At 48.8% G+C, this 23,315-nt stretch overlaps 1 protein-coding gene across 6 annotated transcripts in view; it reads right to left on the bottom strand.

Moving 5' to 3' along the window:
- Positions 1-23,315, bottom strand: part of JDP2 (Jun dimerization protein 2) — a 40,759-nt gene that overhangs the window by 12,874 nt on the left and 4,570 nt on the right. For 5 of the 6 annotated variants that reach the window (XM_055304369.1, XM_055304375.1, XM_055304374.1 and 2 more), the window contains exon 2: positions 17,146-17,369. In XM_055304369.1, the coding sequence (XP_055160344.1) occupies positions 17,146-17,346 (201 nt within the window). In that variant the 5' untranslated portion in view covers positions 17,347-17,369. The other variant, XM_055304373.1, reaches the window with a different exon arrangement.

Below are 23,315 nucleotides of genomic sequence, written 5' to 3' on the forward strand. Positions count from 1 at the left end.
GAGAGAGGGAGGGAATGCCAGACAGAGAGGGTAGAGACAGAGATGGAGAGGGAAAAGAGACACAGAGAGACAAAGAGGCAGAGCCATTAGAAGGAGAAGCACAGAGGCATGAGCAGAGGGCCGCAGTTCAGTCGGGCCCAGGGGACAGATAGGAAGCACATGGAGAATCCTCTGGGTTCCACCCCTGGGGCGACCTACATGTCCTACCCAAGGGTCCATGATCCATACCCCTGAATCTGTCCTGAAAACTTCCTCCTCCTGCCTGGGAGGGAATTTGAGGAGGTTTCTGCCTCTGGGACACCAGGGTCCCATCCTTGTGAAGTCAGGTGATGCCAGGTGATAATGGAGGAGCAGAAGGTGGTCCCCAGGGATTAAGAGTAGGGGGTGGAGAATCACTGCTACCCAGGAGCCATGCCTCTCGAACAGCTGGGAAAACAGCAGAGCCTGGATGCAGAAGGGCTTGGGCAAACAGAGGTACCCACCTCAGCAAGCATCAAATCCTCAGGCCTAGGAGTCTCAGCAGGCCAAATGGTCTTGGTAAACCATCTAGGACAGCCCTACTACCCCACGGTCCCACACTTTTACAAATGAGCAAACTAAAGAGATCAAGGTTGCCGGGAAGATCAGTGACAGTTTCCAATCCAGGCCTTTTGGCCCTAGGGCCCAACCGCCTCCTGCTCTTTGAAGGGCTGGTGCTCTATGTGTTCCCCCCAGCCCTCCCCCCACACACACATAGGGTAATAGGCCCCCTGTCCTTTCAGCTCCATCCTGGTGATGGGACTGTAGAGTAGCCACAGAAGCTTCTGACTCTGAGGGCAATGACTATGTTGTTTTTTTCCTATTTGGGCTTTTAAAATAAAAACAGTGTATTGCACAAGTAACACTGAATGTGTAACAATAAAACTGACTGGTTTACAGGAGGGCCCCCCCTCCCCACTCCTCTCTTGCAGGCCATGTGGCTTTCACATGCTGGCAACCTTCGCCCAGACTTGATTTTGAATTCTGATATTTCATAAGCATTTCCAAAAATATATCTTGCAGGGCCCACAAAGGGATAGGATGAAAAAGAGCAATGACCCTTTTTAACCTGAGGCATTGAAAATATGGACACGCTCACATGGATGAAGCAACGAAGACAAGAGCAACGAAGCTGGAGACGAGCAGAAACCGGGGTGGGGGGAAGCCCCAAAACAAGCCCCCAGCACTCGCCAGAGTGGCAAAGGTCTAGAAGGCCTTATCTCACACTAAGAACTGTAGCATGGGGACACCGAGGTGGCTCTGTGATTGAGCGTCTGCCTTCGGCTCAGGTCATGATCCCGGGGTCCTGGAATCGAGTTCCGCATCAGGCTCCCCACAGGGAGCCTGCTTCTCCTCTGCCTATGTCTCTGTCTCTCTCTGTGTGTCTTTAATGAATAAATAAGTAAAATCTTTTTAAAAAAGAAGAAGAACTGTAGCATGGATGGAGAGAACCAGGCTTAGCTGAGACTCAGGGCATCAGGGTTGTCGGCATAGGCTTTAGGATCTGAGTGGCCTGTGTGCCCCCAGGCAAGTCACTTGCCCTCCCTGAGCCTCTGCACCTCACCTGTACAAGGCAAGCAGTGAGCACAGCAGCACAAGGTTGTAACAAGGACTCAGTTCCAATCCAGAGCCTGGGACACAGGGAGCCTTCTCTAAGGTCCAGATTGCGGGCCTGCCTTCCCAGGTGAGGCAGGAAGGCAGTGCTAGTACAGCCTGGGGCACACACCACCTCCCATAGGGCAGAATCTGGCAGAGGAGACCTGGGAAGGGGGGGCGGGGGCATAGGGAATGCTTCAAGGCACACAAGCTGTCAATGAGCAGGCCTGAGTAACAGCGCTCCAAAGCTAGCCCTGGCCAGACCCACTAGAGTCCCCCCGCCAGGAGCCACACTGCACGGAGGAGCCACATTTCAACACCAGGGACCCATGAGCACCCTGGGAAGTAAACACCCAAATACCAAACATACCAGACATTCCCCTACATAAACAGGGCTGCACTGAGCCAGGGGCTGCGGTTCCTCGCCACTCCCCTGTCCGGCCACGCATCCACAAAGTAGGGCATTTCGGGGGCAAGACCTCTGCAAGCCAGCAGGGTGAGGCCCACAGTTCCCCCCTTCTCCGGGGGAGGAATGAGGAAAGCCCAGGGGCCTCCTTCCAACACTCTCACTGACCCCACCCCCACCCCCCTGGGGACCCCACAGGGGCAAGGCCCTTCCCCATCAGCATCTCCCCAGGGGGCTGAGCCCTTGGAACCCTTCTGCCCGCCTCTCCTGCTTTCTCCAGCAAGCCTCCCCCTCTCTAAATAGCCACGGTCTGGACCTCAGCTGTGAAATACGGAGCAGTTTCAGCGAACAGTGGGCAGGGCTGGAAGTGAAAATTCAAGCCAAATGATCAGGCTAAGTAAGGCTCGAGCTGCAAACTCAAGTCATCTCCAGGGATCAAGCAAGTAACCCTTAGTGAGGAGGAGGGCTGCATGGGCCTGGGGCCTGCAGAAAGAGCACCCCAACTGGCCTCACTGCGGCAGCGTGGGCTCAGCCTTGACAAATCTTCCAAGTTTTCAAGCCTGGCCGAAAATATGAGTTTTTAAGTAAAATCTTCCAGTTGTCAGCATTGACAACGAATTCCATCTTGGAAAGAACACTTCGTGGGCCAAACATCTGTGGGCTGCACCAGCCCCCAGGCTGCTGACTGACCACCCGCAGTAGGAGACAGACCCCAGCGGGCTTGGTCATCAGACACCTGGTTCTAGTCACTGAGATGTCCCACGCCGTGACCATGGGCCCATCAGTTCATGTCTCCTGTCCTGGGGCCCATCTCAAACAGACACAAGAGCTCCTCGTTCTCACTAACCTTCAAACGCCTCTGCAAGGTGGGTTCTAGGGGCCTCATCTCACAGGTAAGGAAACAAGGTAAAATGTCTGCCCAAGGTCACCAAGCCGGGAACAGACAGGGGCCCAACTCCGCTCCGTCATGTTGCCTTCCAACAGTGAGCGCCACTGAAAGCTCCCCCAAGTCCTGGCTAGCTCTGCGGTCCCTGGGTTTTCATTCACCCCACCTTCAAGGGCAGTGTTGGCTTGGCTGGGTGAGGGGGGAAGGACACCTTTTCCCTTTTAACAAGTTTCAGAAATAGTCACTTCACAGACTCTTAGAGCCAGAAAGGGGAAGCCCCTAGGCCAAAACCCCACATTTGACAGATGAGGAAACTGAGTCCCAGGGAAGGAAGTAGATTGCTCCAAGGCTCGCACTTGAGGGTAGGGCCTGGGTCCTCATGAACAAGTCCAAAGGACAGTGCCTGGTCAGCCTCCCGGGGCCTCCTGGTTCTGCCTGACTCCCTCTTTCTAGAATTCTCTATGCTCTTGGATGCATAACACTGACCTTGTCTGTCCCCCTCCTATTTCTCTGGCCTCTCCTTTTCTATCCCTTGCCTTCCTTTTCCATCTCTTCCCATCTCTTTCAGGCTGATGTCTCCAGGGTCCTATCCTTGGCCTGCTGCTTTTCTCATTCCACGTGTACCACCTATGGATCATCATTTTTATCTACTTGTGTGGTTTCAACAACCACCTATATATGAATGCCAACCACATCTTCATGCTCCAGCCGGACATCCAACTGCCAGCCGGACATTCAATCTGGATGTCCCTTAGCCTCTCAATGTCTCTATCCCCGATTGGCTACTTCGTGTCTACTCTCTACCCCAGGCTGGCACCACTGCCTACCCGTTCACTGGACTTAGACATTCAGCCCTTCCTGCTTGCTCACTTGTCCTTCTCTTTATGTCCAATTTTGGCTATCCAAGCCATCCCATTCTACATTCTGAATCCTCCTCATATTTGCTCCCCATTCCTCTTCCCTAGTGCCACTTCCCAGGCCTTCTTTCTCTGTCTCCCGGACCACCTCCTAGGAGGCCTCCTAACCCCACATGGCCATGCTCCATCCCAGCCATTGGAGGGGATCCTTCTAAAATGCAAATCTGATCCAGTTACTGGTCTTTGGTTCTAATCACGCTCAGGATAGAGCTTAAGCTCTTAAATGTGTCAAGTAAGGGTACCTGTGACTTGGCCCCACAAAATGTGGTCTTAGTTCTCATCTATCCTACTCCACACTCCATGTTCCTGCAACCCTGAGCCTCTCTATACCTCACACTCCCCTGACCACATGTCTTTGCCCCTGCTGTCTCCTTGGCTTCCTTTCACCCTGTATATTCAGCTCAAGCATCACCACCTACAGGAAGCCCTCTTGGTTCTCATTTCTTCTGAGCAGGGGAGGTGGCCCTTTGCTCTGGACTCCCATAGAACTCTGAGCTTACACTGCCCTCCCCCCACCCCATGCTCTCTTCTGCCTTTAGTTTCTGCCCCCTCCACTAAACTGGGAATCCTATGAGCGCACAATCTGTGTCTTACTGCCTTTGTGTGTGCTCTGCACCTTGCTGAGTTTGTGACCACTGGGAGTGTTCAATAAATGTTTGCTAAAGGGAGATCTGATCCACAGAGCTGGTGATCTGGGCAAGATTCCTGACTCCCAGTCTGGTGCCCTTTCCACTTCACTCCAGATGCCCCCAAGGCCAGGCTATAATCAAACACATTCACCTAGGAACAAACCCACATGGTGGATGCCGTGCTCACTCAAAGCATCAAACCAGCCCAGCCAACCACCAGGTGAAGGCTTTGAACAAGAGCCGCCAGAGGCAATGGCTCCACCTGCCAAGATGATTCACTCAGCTCTGCTGGCTGGGGGCGCAGGTGGGTAGATAATTGCTCAGCGCACTGGGCATCTACAGGAAATGGTTGGGGGGGGGCTATAAACCAAGCCCCATCCTGAGGTTCTGGAACTGAGAAGACCTAGAGATCTTAGCACTCTGCAGCACCCACAGAGCAGGAAGCTCAAGTTCAAAGCAGAGGCATAAGTCTGCCTCCGTCCCCGCATGGATGGTGGCAGAACCAACCCGAACACCACCGCTTCCTGGAACACCTTCTAGAGGCAGGGAACACTTTTGTTCTGAACTGAAAGCCTGACGCTCTGCCATCAGCACTCACAGGGGGAATCTATCCGAACAGAACCAACTTCTCACATTCCCCTGACCTTGGCCCTCCCAGCCCCCTGTCCTCAGTAAGAACCTTCTGGGTTAAGAGAACCCATAAAACAATAGGCTGCTGACACTTGGGGCTGGTTTATATGAGCAGAATAGGGAAGGGCCATTCTCTCAGAGAGCAGTGGAGAACAGCCCATTTCCACTGCTAAGAAAAGACAGCATTGTGTTTGGAACAAAGCCTGAAACAGCCAGCTGGGCAAGGTGACACCCATTTGTGGATGGTCCTGCTGAGGAAAGAGCCAACACTGTTCCTGCAAAAGGGAGCTAGAGAGGCCAGGAGACATAGGAAAAATCACCTTGGCTGGGACAGAAAGCCTAGCATTGAGGAGAAAGGAGCTGATGGTTGCTGGGAAATCCTTTTTGCTGGAGAAGAGCTATTTGAAGAATGATGGCTTTTGTTGAAATATGTCTATCTATTTCAGGCTTGTTTCATATTTATGGTTTGGTGAGGTTTGGTTTCCCACTAAGCCATCAATCAATTTTCTTGCCCAATTGACATTCGATTCAAAGATGAGAAAGGGAGAGAAATAGTGGTCCCCACAAGACTCTCCCTCCCCCACCCTCAAAAGACTGGCAGGGAAAATCAATTTTCTCAAAAAGAGTTAATAATACAGTTGAAACTGATTCTTTAACAACAGCAGTGTAATATGCCTTGATTATATTGGGGCAAAAAAAAAAAAAAGAGAGAGAGACAAGAGCTCCTGCAAAATGACTGCCTACAATTAAATGAAAATGCAGTTGTTGCAAAGAATATTCATGAACAGGGCTGTTCTGAAAGTCCCGAGTTGGCCAAAGTAGAAGAACATTTCAAGTGCCATCATCCTATTAAAGCCTTGGAAGTCATTTGTCTTTCATCATGAAGGTGAAAAACAAGGTCCTTGGCTTAATTATTCTCCACCAATGCAGTTCGGTTTAATCTGTATGCAGAGTGTGCAGCTAAAACACGGATTTCAGCCAATTTCTTTCAGGCATAAGGCACAGATAACAGACAAATCACTGAGCAGAACAGGCGACCTCTATTTCGTGGGTATTGAACTCTGGCTAATAAAAATCCCACCCAAGTGACACGGCCAGATGAATTCACAACCAAGGATACCTGGCCTGGAGGATGGAAGGGTTTTATCATGAGTAATATATGTAATGAAATGGATGCAATAAAAGTTGAGAGATGGGAAAGGAAGAGCTTTGCAGGACCCAGGCAGGTGGAGGTGGGGGTGGGGTGGAGGCAGACAGCTCTCCCAGCCCCAAGTTCTCAGACCAGAGCAGCGTGGAAAACTCCAGCCAGCTACAGCAATGAACAGCTTATCTGATCCTCCCTTCCAAAACTATAAAGGAGCCGGCCTATTGACAAGCTCGGCAGCTTCATTAATTGGGAAGTTCTCTTAGGGTGTGAAGGTTGGCAGCCGGGAGGATCTCAATACCTGGAAATAACTAGTTTGGAAATGTCTGCTGACTCAGATTGCAGCCTTGCCTTACACAAATTCAGGTAGCACACACATTAATGGACAGCTGATGGTGTGCCGGTCCCTCCAGAAAGTTTGAGATCGCTTTGGAGAAAAATGTAAGCATTCTCAGAGACTCATTGCCTATCGGAGCTGGAGAGGACATTACGGGTCATCTAAACCTGCAGTGAGCATCAGAATGCCCCTGAGGGTTTGTTTCATCACAGATTTCTGGACTCCACCCTCTAGAGCATCTGCTTTAGTAGCCTTGGGGTGAGATCCAAGAATTTTTTTTAAAAGATTTATTTACTCATGAGAGACACAGAAAGAGAGCCAGGGACATAGGTAGAGGGAGAAGCAGGCTCCCTGTGGGGAGCCTGATGCGGCACTCGATCCCAGGACCCTGGGATCACGACCTGAGCCAAAGGCAGTGCTCAACCACTGAGCCACCCAGGTGCCCTGAGAACCAAGAACTTTTAATGCGCTCCCAGATGCTGGTGCCACTGCTCTGCGGCCTCCACTTTGAGTAGTACCAATGTAAACCAGTGGATTTCAGATTGGTTTCGGCAGAAGTCTCTTGCTCAAATGATACCACAATATACTAAATAGATAGACGGTATTTTATTAAGGGGCTCACATTGTATCATAGACTTATTATAGTCAGTCAATGAGAACAATAAGATGTGATTGATAAAAACCTTTCACTCAGAGGTTATGAGGAGCAGCTACAGGTTTCTGACAGCCCCGGGATCGAAATTATTTCCATCTCATGGTTCCCTTGCACACACGGATCAGTAATTACAAGTGGCGTGTGTGTGACTATGGACATACGTAAATAACATTATATCAGCTTGCCCTGTATTCTCAAGATGCTCATCAGTTAAAGAGGAGTAGCAGAAAAAGCTCTGAAGTCTACACAAAATAGATTAACCTGGCACCAGGCATTACCTTGGAGGTGCTCCCCAAGGTGTTAGATTTGATAGCCAATAGGTATGAGCATGTGTGTGGATCTTGCCTTAAACAACAACAACAACAAAATTATGCTTTAAAAATGACTTAACCTCTCCAAATCTCAGTTCTCTCCCAACGAATGGCCCTAATGACACCTACCTCTGTACTGTTGTTAAACAGATCAAAAGAGATAAGGTCTACAAAAGCAGTTTGCATACTATAAAGTGCATTGCTCACATGAGCCTTCTATCCTGGACCCAGATGTCCTCACTCCTTCAAAGACCTTCACCGGTTTATATTGTACCAGAGGTTTCAACCAAGGGCCATAGGCTAGAACCACCTGCCGGCCCCACCCAGACCAATTGAATCAGAATCTCTAGGCTCCATGTCAATATTTTTTTTAAAACACTCTCCAGGGGACTCTAATGAGTAGCCAGGATTACTCCATATTTCCTCCCAAGTTCCATACAAAATCCTGCCAGATTGCTCTCATTGCTTCTGGATGGCCGCTAGCAATAAAAAGGAAAGAGGAGAAAATACCCCCAACCAGATCCTGGCTTTTTCACTGCTGTTGGCTTAAGAGGGCATTTTAATCACTCTGGCTACTAATTCTGGAGCCCTGCTACATGCCAGATGATTTACATGGTTATGTCTTTGAATCCTCCTCACACCTATGTGACACGGATATTATTCTTCCTCATTTAAAAAATAGCTTTATTGAGATAAAATTCACATACCAATTTGCCCTCTTTAAGTACACTACTCAATAGCTATTGTGAATTCACAAAGTTGTGTGAATATCACTACAATAAATTTTAGAGTATTTTCATTAACTCCAAAAGAAACTCCATGCCCCTTAGCTGTTACCCCCGCCCCATCTCTCCCATCTCCCCCAGTCCCAGGCACCAGGGAAGTGGTTCTCCTTCCTGTCTCTATGGATTTGCCTATTCTGGACATTTCCTATCAATGGAATCTTGCAGTATGTGGTTCTTCGTGACTGGCTTCTTTCGCTAAACATAATTGTTTTCAAGGTTCATCCATGTATAGCAAGTATCAGTACTTTATTCCTTTCTATGAACAAGTAATATTCCACTGCATGGATATATCATATTTTATTTATCCACTCATCAATTTATGGACATTTGGGTTGCTTCCACTTTTGAGATATTATAAATAATACTGCTATGAACACTCATGCACAAGTTTTTGTGTGGACATGTGCTTCTTTCTATTGGCTATGTATCTAGGAGTGGAATTAATCTTTTGAGGACTATTTTCTGAAGTGGTTGTACCATTTTACATCCCCACCAGCATTGCATGAGGATTACGACTTCTCCACATCATCACTAACATTTGTTACAATTTTTCTTTTGTATTAGAGTCATCCAATTAAGTGTGCCATGGTATCTCAGTGGTTTTGATTTGTATGTCTTTGATGGCTAATGATGCTGAGCATCTTTCCACGTGCTTATTAGCCATTCATATATCTTGTCTGGAGAAATGTGCATTGCTCATTTTTATTATTAAGTTGCAATAGGGAATCCCTGGGTGGCTCAGCGGTTTAGTGCCTGCCGTCAGCCTAGGGCATGATCCTGGAGTCCTGGGATCGAGTCCCATGTCAGGCTCCCTGCATGAAGCCTGCTTCTCCCTCTGCCTGTGTCTCTGCCTCTCTCTCTCTCTCTGTGTATCTTTCATGAATAAATAAATAAAATCTTAAAAAAAAGTTGCAATAGCTCTTTACATATTCTATATATGAGTCCTTTATTGGATCTATAATGTGCAAAAATTTGCTCTTGTTCTGTGGACTTTTTCCTCTGTGTCCCTTGAAGCACAAAAGTTTTTAATTTTGATGATGTCAAATTTATCTATTTTTTTATTTTGTTCCCTGTGGCTTGGTGTCCTATCGAAGAAATCATTGCCTAATCTAAGTTCACAGAGCTTAACAGCTATTTCCTTCTAAGAGTTTCATAGTTTTAGCTCTTATACTAAGCCTTTGAGTTAGTTATTGTATATGGTGTGAGATAGGGATCTGCCTCCCCCATTTTTAGAAGGGCACAACTGAAGCTCAAATGTCTAGTAACCTCTCCAGAGCCACACTGTTCCAATGCAGCCATCCTGCTTTGATACAATGCTTCCAAAGAGCCAAGGTTGTTTTGTTTTGTTTTATTTTGTTTTTAATTGGTGGTGGCTGGGCGAAGGGACAGGAAGAAGGGCTGTGCAGGGACTCTCCATCCAGAACATGCACAGACACTGTACTTAGTAAAGAAACTCCAGGGGATCCCTGGGTGGCGCAGCGGTTTGGCGCCTGCCTTTGGCTCAGGGCGCGATCCTGGAGACCCGGGATCGAATCCCATATCGGGTTCCCGGTGCATGGAGCCTGCTTCTCCCTCTGCCTATGTCTCTGCCTCTCTCTCTCTCTCTGTCACTATCATAAATAAATAAAAATTAAAAAAAAAAAAAAAGAAACTCCATTTGCCTTAGCTGTAGCTTAGTAAAAGCCACAGCCACGGAGCAGAGCACACTGAGCCCCAGCATGGGGCAAGGATGTGTGCGGGCTCAAGGGGACACTAAACCCAGAGGAAGCCTACGACCTGACTCCCAGCACCTCTGCAGCTGGCCTGAATCTGCCAGTAAGTCCCAGGTCTCAGAGCTCCAACCTCAGGCCAGGTGGTCTTGTGCCTTGGGGCACAGTAGAATTGAGAGAGACTTGGCTGGCCTCAGAGTTGTTCAGCCAGAGCTCACCAGTGAGATGACCCAGTTTCCCAAGTCTGAGTCCATGCTGCCAGTGGACCATGGGACACCAAAGAGAGATGGCCAGCATTGATGCAAGAGGCCACTTTGTATGGCTGCTAAAAAATGGTTCACGGGAATCCAGCAGTGATCTTAACACCACAGGAAACAAAATAGGGGTCACACAAAGCAGCTTAGGGGAAAACAGAGGGTTGAAGGGCCTTCTCATTTACAGTTTGCGATGGTAACTAAAATTGGCTGCATTAAACCCAAATGAACAACCAGAAATAGGAAGGGCGGCTTGCTATCCCGAAATCCAGGTCAAAGGTATAACACATTGGAAAGGCCAATGCTGTCAGAATTTGTGGTGTGATTCACTGCACATGGGCTGCAGCCCCTAGAAGAGGCAGTTTACAATTATATTGTGCTGGAGTCAAGGTCATCTCTTCACACAGTGCCTCCATTAATCTTCATGATGCAACTCAGTTGAGTATGAGTTTCCTCCTTTTATAGCTGAGGAAACCAGTGCTCAACAAGACAGCTGACTTATCCAAGGTCGAACAGGGAATGAGTGAAGGAGTCAGACTTTGAACCCAGAAGCTTGAGCCTGAGTCCAGAGTTCTTCCCCGGACCCAGAAGCAGCCCCTCTGGTTAGGAAACTAGGATGGTGCCCTGAACCCATGACACTTGGGATCTCACTCATCATGTCCAAAGGGAAAATACCCTAGAGGAGATGAAAGCTCAAGGAACAGCGTTTGAATCAATTACAAAAATGAACTTGCATAATTGACACATTGCAAAAGTGGATCCCATTCATATCTTGCATTTATTGTGTATCTTACTGAGGGCCAGGCATTACGTGAGACCTTTGACTTGCGTTAGTTCACTTGATCATCAGAGCAGCACTAAGAAGTAGGTACTAGTATCATCTTCAATTTAAGATAGAGAATCTAAGAAGGGAGCACCAGACTCCTTGAACTTTGCAGAGGTGTCTGATTTCTAAGGACACACAGATCCAGCCATGTCCCCACCACCATCTCTCCAAGGGACCCTGTCCAAGAACGACAGCAGGTGTGACCAAACTATGATATAAAACAGGAGTGTCAGAACCCTTGTGAAAGCTTAGGGTACTGCATCGACGAGGACTCAGTAGCAGAGGGGCCAATGGTAAATACATCCAGAGCGGCCCTTAGCTCTTGCTTGCTCTCCCTCCAATTAAGCTATTAAAGGAAATTTAAAAAGCTAACGGCTTTTGACAATGTGCTAACAAAGTGACAGCACTAAAGTGGAAACTCAGGATTTCAAAGATGAGCTGGGAGATTCCTGTTCCAAGAAGGGACAGATTGGATCTCTCTGCCAAACAAGTATGAGACAGAAAAAGTGTCTGAGTCAGGGGGAAGAAGGCCAATGCTATTTCAAAGAGCCACAAATTAAAAACCAATTATGCAAAGCTTGCTAAAAAAAATGTCAGTGGGCTGCCTTTATGTTTTAAATCACTAAAAACACAAGCGTGCTTACGCCAACATTTACCCAGCACATCAGATGATTTGGGGCAACTCTGTATGCTCAGGCTAAACATAGGCGAACATTTTGGTGAACAAACTCTGGGACGACCACCTGTGGCTGAGAATGAGCACACCTTCCAAGAGCCCCCTATAGTCCATGGACTCAAATTCACACCCTGTCAAAGGTGAAACCCCCATAGCTGCTCTGCAGGGCCCCTACAAAAGTCGGGAAGTGACCAGTGTGAAATTGCAAACAGCGAAGTCTCCCCTGCCCTGAAGATGACAAGGACGTGGATCCAGTCGACATGTGGAATACAGGCTGGAAAGGCAGTCCATGATGGAATGTGCACACCTGAGTCCTCAAGGTGAAGCCCTTGGAATGCTCCCTGACAAGGATCAGAAGAGCCCGAGGAGAGGTATGAACGGTGAAAGTCAGGTTCCCAAATGTAGCTGAGGAATCTCTGAGCCTACTAAATATACACCCTCCCTGGACTCTGCCCTCATAGTTTCTGAGCCTATGCACCCAGGGTGCGGACCTGGAAATCTGTATTTATTAAAAGTTTTCCAAGTGGTTTTGATGATTAGCCAAGTTTTAGAACTAATTGGTTTTTCATTGTGTTCCTTTTTTTTTTTTTTTTTTCCTGCCTAAAGCCACTTAGGCGCAGTAGTAGAAAAACAAATGGACAGTGCTTGGAGATAAGAATGAAAGATATAGAAATCAAGGAATAGAAAGTTTAAGTGACTTGTTAAATCAACATAGCTAATTAATGTTTAAACCAACAAGCACGTATCCAACATGCAGTCTATACAAGGCACTGCACACAGTCTAGTAGAAATAAAAGGAAATGTAAGATGTCCTCCCTGTCTTGGGGGCCTAAACACATGACTCAGGCTCAAAAGCAGGCTGTGTGTAAGGCAACAGGGAGTAGTGGAGACTGTGGCAAATTGCAGGTACTAATATGGTGAGCACTTGCTACTCAGCTCCAGCTTCTTGGTGCTTATAAGGGTGTGGGCCTAGAGAGGCCAGATCTTCTGGATTTTTTTTTTTTTTAAGGAGCCAGAAAGTCCACATTTCCTGGCTTTTAAATATAACAACTCATTCAATTAAAAAAAAAAAAAGGCAAAAGAACAAGAAAGAAAACCACATCATCAGGGCCAAATGAGATTCATCCGTAGGCTGACTCCTGCCCATGGAATGACAGTTTGCAGCCTCTTTCCTAAAAGGTCACCCAGTCCAAACTCCCTTGTACTCAAATCTCCTCTAGAGCCTGGCAGAATGGCACAGAGGGTGAGGGGTCGGTCCCATCCAGCAAGTTAAGAGCTTGGGGTATGTGTGTGTGCGTATGTGTGTGTGTGTGTGCCCATATGTGTGTAAGGGTGGGGCTTCTGGCCTCCCTGCCTTCGCTACTGGAAAGGGATTCCAGGCACAGGGTGTGGCTGCAGCAGCACACTCGGAGATGCCCTGGGGAGGACCACGATCTTTAGGCCAGTAGGGGCTGGCTGGTTGAGGAGTCCCGGCTAGAAGGGGCTATATAATTAAAAAGGAAAGGAAAGAAAACTCTAGAGAAAGCTCAAGAGCACCCTGTCTTGAAAAGGAATATTGGAAAGGCAAGAAGAACAAACAGGCCAGGAAGAAGAATCAGCTCTAAAAATCCCATCCTCCAGAATATGACATCCCCAGATTCCCCAGCCAGCCAGCCAGCCAAATGAGCCCTCTGGCCACTCTCCATCTGCTTGCTTGCCTGAATCTGTCTTCACAATACTGACCACTACCTGACCTTTTACATTACATATTACTTTGCGTATTTGTATTTCTGGATGCCCCCAACTCTGATGTGCAGCTCCAAGAGAAGGGGGCTTCATTTACTTTGTGGTTCAGTTCGCAGGGCTTGGCACAGTACCGAGCACATAGTAGTTGCTTAGCAATATCTGCTGGACAAATGGACTGCAGCCAGCCTCTTGGCACCAAAATAGTTTAAGTGTCAGCCACATAATAATAACAACATCAGCACAAAGCACTTTATCATTTACAAAACCTGTTGTTTAACTTAATTCCCCCAATTTTCTTTTACCAAACTGCTTCGTGTGTTGGGCCACGGCCCAGGAGACCGCTGGCCTCTGCAAGGTGGACCGCCTGCAAGCCAGCTCGGGCAGAGCTGCCTGCACAGCAGCCGGGCTGGCTCTCTCTCCTGGGCCTGGGAGACAACGACGACAAGGCTGCAGGAGTGCAGGGCTCAGCACTAATGGGGCCATGTCATCAAAATGATCGAGTGTTGTGGAGCCAGGTTCATCCGGCCTCCCCAGCACAACAGCAGGCTGATTAGAAGCATGCAAGGCTATAGAGAGCCTGGAGTGGGTGGGCGACACAGCATAAAGTGAATGCTCTGGCTCTCTAAAGTCAGACTGCTGGGCTGATTTCCCAGCTACATGACCTTGACCTCGCTAAGTCTTGTTGACCTCATCCGTAATGTGGGCATAAACCATGACAATAACAATCCAAAGTGTTCAATGAGACACTTCACAAAGAGCACCCAGCACCGTGCCCAGTGCATGTCTCCCAGCAACAGAGACAGCACCACTCTAGCAGCAGCAGCAGCAGCAGCAGCAGCACCCCCAGACAGCCCCAGCTCTGCCTCCTTCCAGCAGAGTGATCCTGAGTGGCTTGACCTCTTCCTCCCTGGACCTCAAATCCCTCTTCTTTCAAACAGGGAGAACATAATCACCAGGATGGGGTAAGGAGGAATAAACAAGATCATAAGTTCAGGGACACCTGGGTGGCTCAGTGGTTGAGCATCTGCCTTTGGCTCAGGTCGTGATCCCCAGGTCCTGGGATCGAGTCCCACATCAGGTTCCTGGTAGGGATCCTGCTTCTCCCTCTGCCTGTGTCCCTGCCTCTCTCTTTGTGTCTCTCATGAATAAATAAATGAAATCTTAAAAAAAAAAAGTATATATATTTTTAAAAATCGTAACTTCAGCACTTAGCACTGGGCCTGGTGCATCTTAAATGCTTAATAATTGGGAACTAGTATCTTATTATTCTTCAAGAAACTTCTACTAGTCTAAAACGCCAATGTGAAAATCTTCCAAAGGCAGTTCGCCATATGCAAATAAATCTTGGGGACAGAAGGTTCTCCAGCTGCAAGTTTCTCTCCCCGTCTCCTTTATTTTTTAGTTGCTCTAAGAAGGACCCTCCCCCAATCTTCGGTCTGACCTAGGAAGCATTTGGAGGACAGCGCCCAGTGCGGGCTGACCTCGCTCCACGCCAGCACAATCTGCGCTGCTCCATCTGCCTCTTCGCCCCCACGGTGCCGCAGTCTGACAGCGAGGGAGGGGACATGCAAATACGCCCTAAAAACGGCTTGTTATTTTCACAGCCTGGATGGTGCGGCGTTTGTGGGTGCCTGTGAAGACAGCACGTCACTGTCAGGTACAGGGCATATGCCACCAATCTGGGGGAGGCTGTGAAATGTAAAAATACCCAACCCAAATAAAGCCCTTTTCCAAAGAAAAAGAAAGCTCCTCCGGTGCCCTTTGCAGAAAGGGAAGAGGTGGTAACTCAGCCCCCAGGCAAATCCCTGCTGGGCCAGCCCCTGACCAATGCACCTGGCTCTTCTATTGGTCCCACAGCCTCAGCACCCCAGTGAAACTGCTCAGCTGCTGGTTTTAAACAGCAATTATACTGTAACGACCCAGAAACGGATGCTTTCAAGTTATGAGCCTGGGAAGGGGAATAGCAAAAGACCAAAGACAAGGGCCCTCCATAAAGAAAACAGAGCACTAAAAAAGCCAGGAAGTGCTATTAACAGCACATTGATTTACAAAATCAACTCAGAAGAATAATATAATCACTATCAACTTTCATCTTGTACTTAACAGTCTTTAATGGGCACCTACAATGCACCTCATCCAGGTGTCTTCAGCGCAAATGTCTACAGCGGGAGCCAAGCCCATTAAGGTAAAGGAAGGCAGCTTGTGGTAACAAAAGCAAAACCAGCATTGTAAACAAAATCAAGAACAATAAGGAGGCGCAGGACCTGTGGCAAACTGGAGGGAGGAAAGAGGTGAGGTGGGACTCTGCATTCCATGTAGCTATTGCCAGGCCCGCACAGGGTACAATGTGACCAGATCTCCCAATTTCTTAATCAAAGATTAAAATCCAAATTTGCAGGTGAAATGTTGGTTCAGGTTTCTTTTAAAACACTGTGCGGGCCAAACAAAACACATCTGAGAGCCAGATCCAGCTCGCAAAGGGCCAGTCTGTCACCCCCTGACCAAGCCCCCAGTGGCCCCTCTTTGCAGTTTTGATGGTACTCCTGGGGTTTGGGGCAGGGTGAGCAGAGCAGTAGCTGCATAATAAACCCTATGCAGTACCCAGACACCATTACCCACTCAAGAGTCCCTCTCTCCTGAATGTCTAGCCCTCTGTGCTCCATGCTATGGGATGGACCCACATCCAGCTGCACCTTCCCCTATGAATGAGCTCCTATGCTTAGTGGCTTCCCACATCCTCCTCCCCTCCTCCCTCTCCCACCATTGGCCCCTTCTCCCTTCCAAGTCGGCAGCTATTCTGCAGGCTCTAAAGAAATGGCCCTGCTGGGGACTTCAGTGGGGCAGGTCTCTGGACAAACTGCCACCCCTGGGGAAGTGGCTGGGGGCGTGTACAGCACTGAAGCTCACCCACGCTGAGGACTTCTGCTTCTCACCAGTCCCCAGAGAAACGCTGCTCTTCTGCAAGGAAGGCTTGTGGGAGCTGCAGCCTCAAGGGACCCGAGGAGGGAGTGCTTCACCTGTGGGTCCTCTACAAACATCATCTAAAGCAGATGGTGCTGAGTGACTGCCACCATGCCCATCCCTGGCAGCTGCTGGGGGAAGAGATGCCACACCACCCCTTCCCCAAGTGCCTACCTTCAACTCCAGCCTGTGGCCAAGAGGGGTAGAGGCAATGATGTGACTAACAATAATAATCTTTAAAGATAATCCACGATTGGCATTCTCTTGTATAGTTTCCAAAGCATGTGCATGTTTCCACGATCTCCCCTGATCCTCCCAACATCGCAGAGAGACTGCCAATATATCATTACTCATTACTGTTATTAATCACTCTTTGCCCCTGGAAGAACCAGACACAGGTTCAGCATCCTGTCCTAGCCCAGAGCTTCTGAAACGGTAACACGTCCATGAATTCCCCCGGGGGGAGATTGCTAAAATGCAGATTCTGATGCAGAGGTTCTGGAGCGGGGCCGAGATGCTGCATCTCTAATGAGCTGCAGGGTGACATCGATTCTACTGGTCCTCAGACCCCACGCTGAGCAGCAATGCTTAGGTCACTCGGTGAACGTGGGCTAGACACTGGGGCTGTAACCCGGGCGTCCTATGCTTGGATTCTGCCGGGAGGAACAAGGCTTGCTCACCTCACTTTTCACGGGTTGGGGCCTCTTGCCCAGTTTCACCTCCAGGAAGTGCAAGGGAGCGATCATGGCCCCAATGTTACGGATGTCGGCGTATTTCAGCTCCTCTGCAGTCAAAGCCGAGCCAGGGAGTCCGGTCAGGGGGCCGAGCCCTGGCAGAGAGCCCGCAGTCACGGAAGGGTCTGGAATCTGCCCAGGCATCATAGCAGGAGGAGCGGCAGCCCAGCCTGGAGTGGGTGGGAGAAGACAGGACATACATCGTCAGCCAGGTCTGGGGATCCATGAGGGGCTTCAGCCCCCACGCCTGGCTGGGGTCTCTTCTTTCCTTTTACTAACGTTGCCCTGAACCCCTTCCCCACCCAGTTGCTCCTCCTGCCCTTAAGTCCATTCTGTTATAGAGGGGAGCTCTGATCAATTAATTCCCATCAAAGTTCTTCATGGCCCGGAAGGCAACGCTTAACCCAAGCACAGGCCACATCGATTCAGTATTTGCTATGTGCTTGGCACTGCGGTAACCCTTCCAATAGCCCCGCGAGACGGAATCAGACCCATCACACAGAGGAAGAAGCCAAGGCTTAGATAACTCGCTCAAGACTGTACACAGTTGAAAGTGGAGTAGCCAGGATTTAAACTGCAACATACTGCCGCCGAAGAAAACGGGTTACAATGGTGGGATCTCAAGCACCTTCGCACCTGTTTGAGAGGGAGCTATTTTTTGCTCTGGCACGGTGCCTCCCCTCAAATCACACATCCCTTTCTGCATACTTGTTAAGACACCCTGAATACGAAATGAAGCAAATCGAAGTTCAAGGTAAGTGTGTGTGTGAGTGTGTGCATCTGGTGTCTATGGGGAAGATACTGAGGCAAAGATGAAGTACATGAGCATGTGCTTTCCCAGTGGAGCCTGGGGATCAGAAAAGTCCTCCCAGTCCCTTCTTTCTCAAAGCAAATACATATTCCTGCTCTGCCAGACCCAGGAGGTGTGCAAAGGAAGACAGATTCAGGCATGAAAGAAAGGACTAAGTTAAACACGGCAATACCAGAGAATTCTTATTCCGTCTTTCTGCTGGGAGAAGCTCGCGGATAAGAAATGGTCACTTCAGGACACGGCAGTAAAGAGAGCATGTCTGCCCAGAAATCCAGGCTTATCTGGTCCTTTACAGGGCTCATATCTATCCATCCATCCAACCATCCATCCATCTATCCACCCACCCTTCTCATTGTTGACCACCAAGAGCCAGGAGGCACTGAGAATATGGAGATCAGATGTTTACAGCCTGGTAAGGCACATTTTAGTACGAAGCTGCTCCTGGATTCCAGTCCTGCAAAGGGAATGTCTCTCCCTTCCCACCTTTCTTCACAGGGCCAGAAAATCAAAACCTCAACTGGCCTGGAAATCCTGGGGGAGCTTTGTCCTACCCTTCCATCTCCATCAGTCTCTTCCCATGGAAAGGGATGTTTTTGGTGGGACAGGGGAGATGTGACATCCATTGAACCACACTTCCCTCCTGGGAGGAATTAATGTTCTCATATGGCCACTGTCTTGGGCTTACTGCCTCCTGTAAGAGTGGCCCTGGGGGGGTAACCCACAACTCTCTTTCCCCATGAAGGCTTCCAGGTATAGATTGCAGGAGAGGAGTCCACTAGGGAGCCCCTTTTGGCCACAAGTGCATACCATGTTCTCCATCTCTGTTTCTCTTTTAAAGGCGAAACTTGGGAGCACCTGGGTGGCTCAGTCCATTCAGTGTTTGCCTTTGGGTCAGGTCATGACCTCAGGGTCCTGGGATGGAGCCCCATGGTGGGCTCCCTGCCCAGCAGGGAGTCTCCTTCTCCCTCTCCCTCTGCCCCCCACCTCCACTCCACTTGCGCTCTTTTGCTCTCTAAGTAAATGAAATCTTTAAATAATAATAATAAACAAAGGTGAAATTTGGTTCCCTATACAACCCTGTGTCCCTTTCTCAATAGGTCCTGCACTCTGATGGGAAAAGCATGAGAGGGGTTTGTACCCTCAAAACACAAAGACTTCTGCTGGACATCACTTTCCTTAAAGACACGTGCATGTAAATGAACAGCGGACCTGCCATTTCGCCAACAGTACCCCAGGGCACCTGCCTATGAAGCTGTTTGCACTGAGCTCCCTGCTGCGTATCCGAGATCATGAGATACCCCAAGCCCTTTGTCTGTTCTCCACCTGCTCTGCCTCCCACACCCAGGTCCTCTCCCCTCCTTAGCACCTAGTGTCCCCCGGACCATCTCAGAAAAGGATCTGAGACTCATTCACATCAAGTTATAGTCTTAGAGCTGGAGGAGGCCCTGTGCTTATCTAAACCACATCCTCATTTTGCACATGAGGAAATTAAAGCTCAGAGAGGTAAAATGACTTGCCCAAGGTCACACAGGGGGAAAAGCCAAGGCTGGACTCCTGGTCCCTGGGTTTTAGAACCAAAACTTTCTCACCCTGTCCTTTCTGTCTCCCCTCCTAGGGTTCAAGAGATATATATATATGCAGATATTAATGACCTTTTAATGATGGACTTTGAGACACTAGCCCCTAATAAAAGATCACTCTCTTGTACAGAGGACCCTCTACTCTGCCTTCCATGCAGATCTAAGTTTAGGAAATTCCCTGAATAACCCCATGGTACAACCAACTCAGCTTCTGTTTATTTTCATACAGATGGTATAAATGAGATACTAACAAATGATCCCAAAATATAATGGATTCTTTGCTACTGTGGAACCCCTTCAAAGTGGTAAGCACCCCCTGGGAGCAGCAGCCCCATAAATTCTTGTCATTCCTGCTCCCCTGTGAACCCATCCCAGTGGCAAGCCTCACTCAGAGGTAGCCTGGATGGGAGCCTAGACATGGCCCCTGAGACATCCCATATGTGCTGGGTCAAGGTGTTATGACCCTCCCTAAACCTGAACTGGACTGAAGTCACCCCGCCACACTCCAGAGCCAGGCCTGCAATGCAGAGAGGGCTGCAGGTTTCCACACCAGAAGGTGGCTCTGGAGCAGAGTGGATGAGCTACATGTTTCCCAAGGCCTCCTCCAGGGAGAATGAGAAAGGGGCCAATGGAAGGATTCATTCCCAGGTGGCAAAGTGATGCCTGGGCCCAGCCATGTGAACACTTGGCAAGCAGAGGGGAGTGATTTCAGGCTATCTGATCTAAACTGACAAAGGTCACTCATATCGCGTTTCCAGAAGAGGAGAGAACCTTCCAAAATCTGCTCTGCCAGACCTGAACTGATGCCACAAGGAGTCAGTGATCCCACCCCCCCACCCCCCAAAAGGATGCTTGAGCTAGTCAAAACAGACAGGCAATGAAAGGCTGGGAAATGCTCTGTGCCTGGTGCTTCAGCTAGACACAAACACTTAATGGGATGGGGACACCACACCTCCGGTGTGCAGCCAAGCAAAAATACAGAGCAAATTCTCCTGCTTGGCCAGAAGCCCCAGAACCTTCTCATTACTGTAAGAGCCAATTCCTGTGGGGGCAAAAGATGCCATGTGGCCACTCAGCAAGCATAGGGGTGATTTCAAGGCAGAAGCCCCAGTCATGGCTGGTTGCTGTCCCATGGCACCCCAGTGCCTAGCATCATTGCTGGCACAGAAAGGGTAATCAACAAACACTTGCTGAGCTAATGCATAAATTAAAATGAATGAATGAATTAGTGAATGAATGAATGAACAAACAATAAAGAAGTCATGGTGGAGCAAAATTCAGTAAGTGGGGTAAGGATCTATCTCTGGGAGTTTAGATGCTCATTATCCACCTCCAGATTATTTGTTCCCACAGTAGACCCCAAGAAAAATACTCCAGAGGCTTCTGTATGTTTCCCCTGCCTAAGCCATCTCAGGAAGATGGAAGCCAGACCCCACTCTATTCCGGGAATGATAGGCTCTGCTTGCAGCTTCTGTTTATTTTCATACAGATGGTATAAATGAGACACTAACAAATGATCCCAAAATATAATGGATTCTTTGCTACTGTGGAACCCCCTCAGAGGGGTTAGTACCCCCTGGGAGCAGCAGCCCCATAAATTCTTGCCATTCCTGCTCCCCCATGAACCCATCCCAGTGGCAAGCCTCACTCAGAGGATCAGACGCCACGCTTTCCTCTGCAGAAGCAAAAAATCCCGCTCCTTTTTCTCCCCCCAACAAGGGCGCCCCTAACTGCTCAGATACAAACCACAAAGTCCTTAACACATGCCATTCCTAGCAGACAATCACAACAGCTGACATTCACCAGCGAGAAGTCATCCTAAACGGCTCTGGGGGGGGGTGGGGGGGTGTTGGGGCAGAAGATGGAGGAGCTGGAGCGGCTGCCTTTCATAACCGGGTCCTCATTAACTGCAAAGAGCTGGCTGACGATCCAAGGTTGAAAGGCAACTTTGGTGATTTGAAAAATAAAACAATTTGATGTGATTTAGAGATCTATAAAAATGGGGGCGGGGGGCAGTGGCAGAGACCCAACAGCAGCCAGGAGGAATTTACCCACTTCAAGGAAGACATAGGAAAGATGACAAGAGGTGAAATCATCTCCCCAACTGCTTGTTCCATACGGAAACAATTTAGGAGAAAAGGAGAGCTACGCACTAAAAGCTTTAGGGGAAGAACCCGGAGATTTTTCCCTTCAGGGCCCAGAAGGTCGGAATGGAAGATAAATATGCTCCATGTCTCCATTAGTAACTGTGATGCATAAATAAAGAGCAAGCTCTATATGTTGCCAGAAGACCAAAATTGGCAGATGGGGGTTGACCTCAAAAGACAGGCCCAGAATCCAAAAAGATCTGGGCGATTGGGGACATTGACCAGGAACAACTTGGAAACTAGCCAGCGAAGAAAAACTGGGTAATGCAAGGATCCGAATGAGACTGACAAGTAAGGCATGAATGAGATAGAAAATGCTCAGGAGGTCATAGTGGACCCTGAGCTGTTCTTGAGCCTAAGATTCGGAGAAATGTGATGCAGCTCCCTAAAAGTGGGCTTGGAAAAGACAGGGACCAGACAGGTCTAAGAGGTAAGAACCTAAAACAAAGATGTGACAGATGTGACATCTGTCTTTCTCTGTTCTGACGTCCTTGGGGGCTCCCAGGCACGCTGTCAGGGTGCTGCCTTATACAAGCAGAAGAAAAGCCATAATACACTTCAGTTCCAGATATTGGGTCACCTTGGAAGATACTAACATGAACAGTCAATTTGGCCGAAAGGAGAGGTAGAGGTAACCTAAGTTTTCCCCTCTGATTTTCCCCTCCTGTTTACTGTATATAACCCTGTAAGATATCAAATTTTTTTCAATGCAAATATCTACAAATAAGTAACAATCTTGCCATGGTGGGTCAAGCTTGTAAGGGGCTATTCTTGTTAGAAAGTGTCCAGTAATCGTCATCGTCAAATAGAACGGCAAAGATGGACGAAAGGGGGACGGGGGCAGATTAAGAGAAAGTTAGAATCCACATCCTGAACTCTCTGTCCATAGAAGTAAAAGTTTAAGGGAGGCTCGAAGGTTCCTGGGCCTCTTTTGAGAAGGCTGGCCCCGCACCCCCTCACCCAGGCAAATCACTGGCCTGGCCTGAGTCGGGAGCCAGGAATTGGGTGTGTGATGACGCAAAAGGCCCAAGGCCACAAAGCTCAGCATTAAGAGAAAGTGGAAGTGAGTGGGGAGCAAGTTAAGGAGTAAGGCTGCTCCCAGGTCAGGCCCCAGGGACTCTAGGGCAGTTAGAAGTCAAGGGCAGGTAGCCAGCAACTGAGAATCAGCACCAGGGGGTGGGAGGTCTTGGGAGCCAGAGCCTGGGAAGATAGATTCCCAGGAGGAAAATGGGAAGGGAGGGGACAGAAGTCCCTGGGCAGGAAGGGGTGGGGGGCAGCAGGCCAGTGATCACAAAACATAGTACTAACTATCGTGAATCTCGGAGAGTTAAATAGCAAACCTGTTCTTGGAGCTACGGAATCATCCAGAATGATCTCTCTCCTGGAATCTGAAATGATGTGGGTAAATCAGTTTCCAAAAGATAAGATGATCCAGAAGGCAAGGAGGAAAAGAATGGAGAAATCTGTGAGACTGAGAACTGGGGGGGGGGGGGGGGGGGGCGGCACAAGGGTCTCTGTTGGTTGCCTCAACTCTGCAGGGGAGGGGAGGGTTGCCGGTTAAGAGTAAGAACTTTGAAG

Source organism: Nyctereutes procyonoides, unplaced genomic scaffold, assembly GCF_905146905.1.
Source record: "Nyctereutes procyonoides isolate TBG_1078 unplaced genomic scaffold, NYPRO_anot_genome, whole genome shotgun sequence".
Taxonomy (NCBI): domain Eukaryota; kingdom Metazoa; phylum Chordata; class Mammalia; order Carnivora; family Canidae; genus Nyctereutes; species Nyctereutes procyonoides.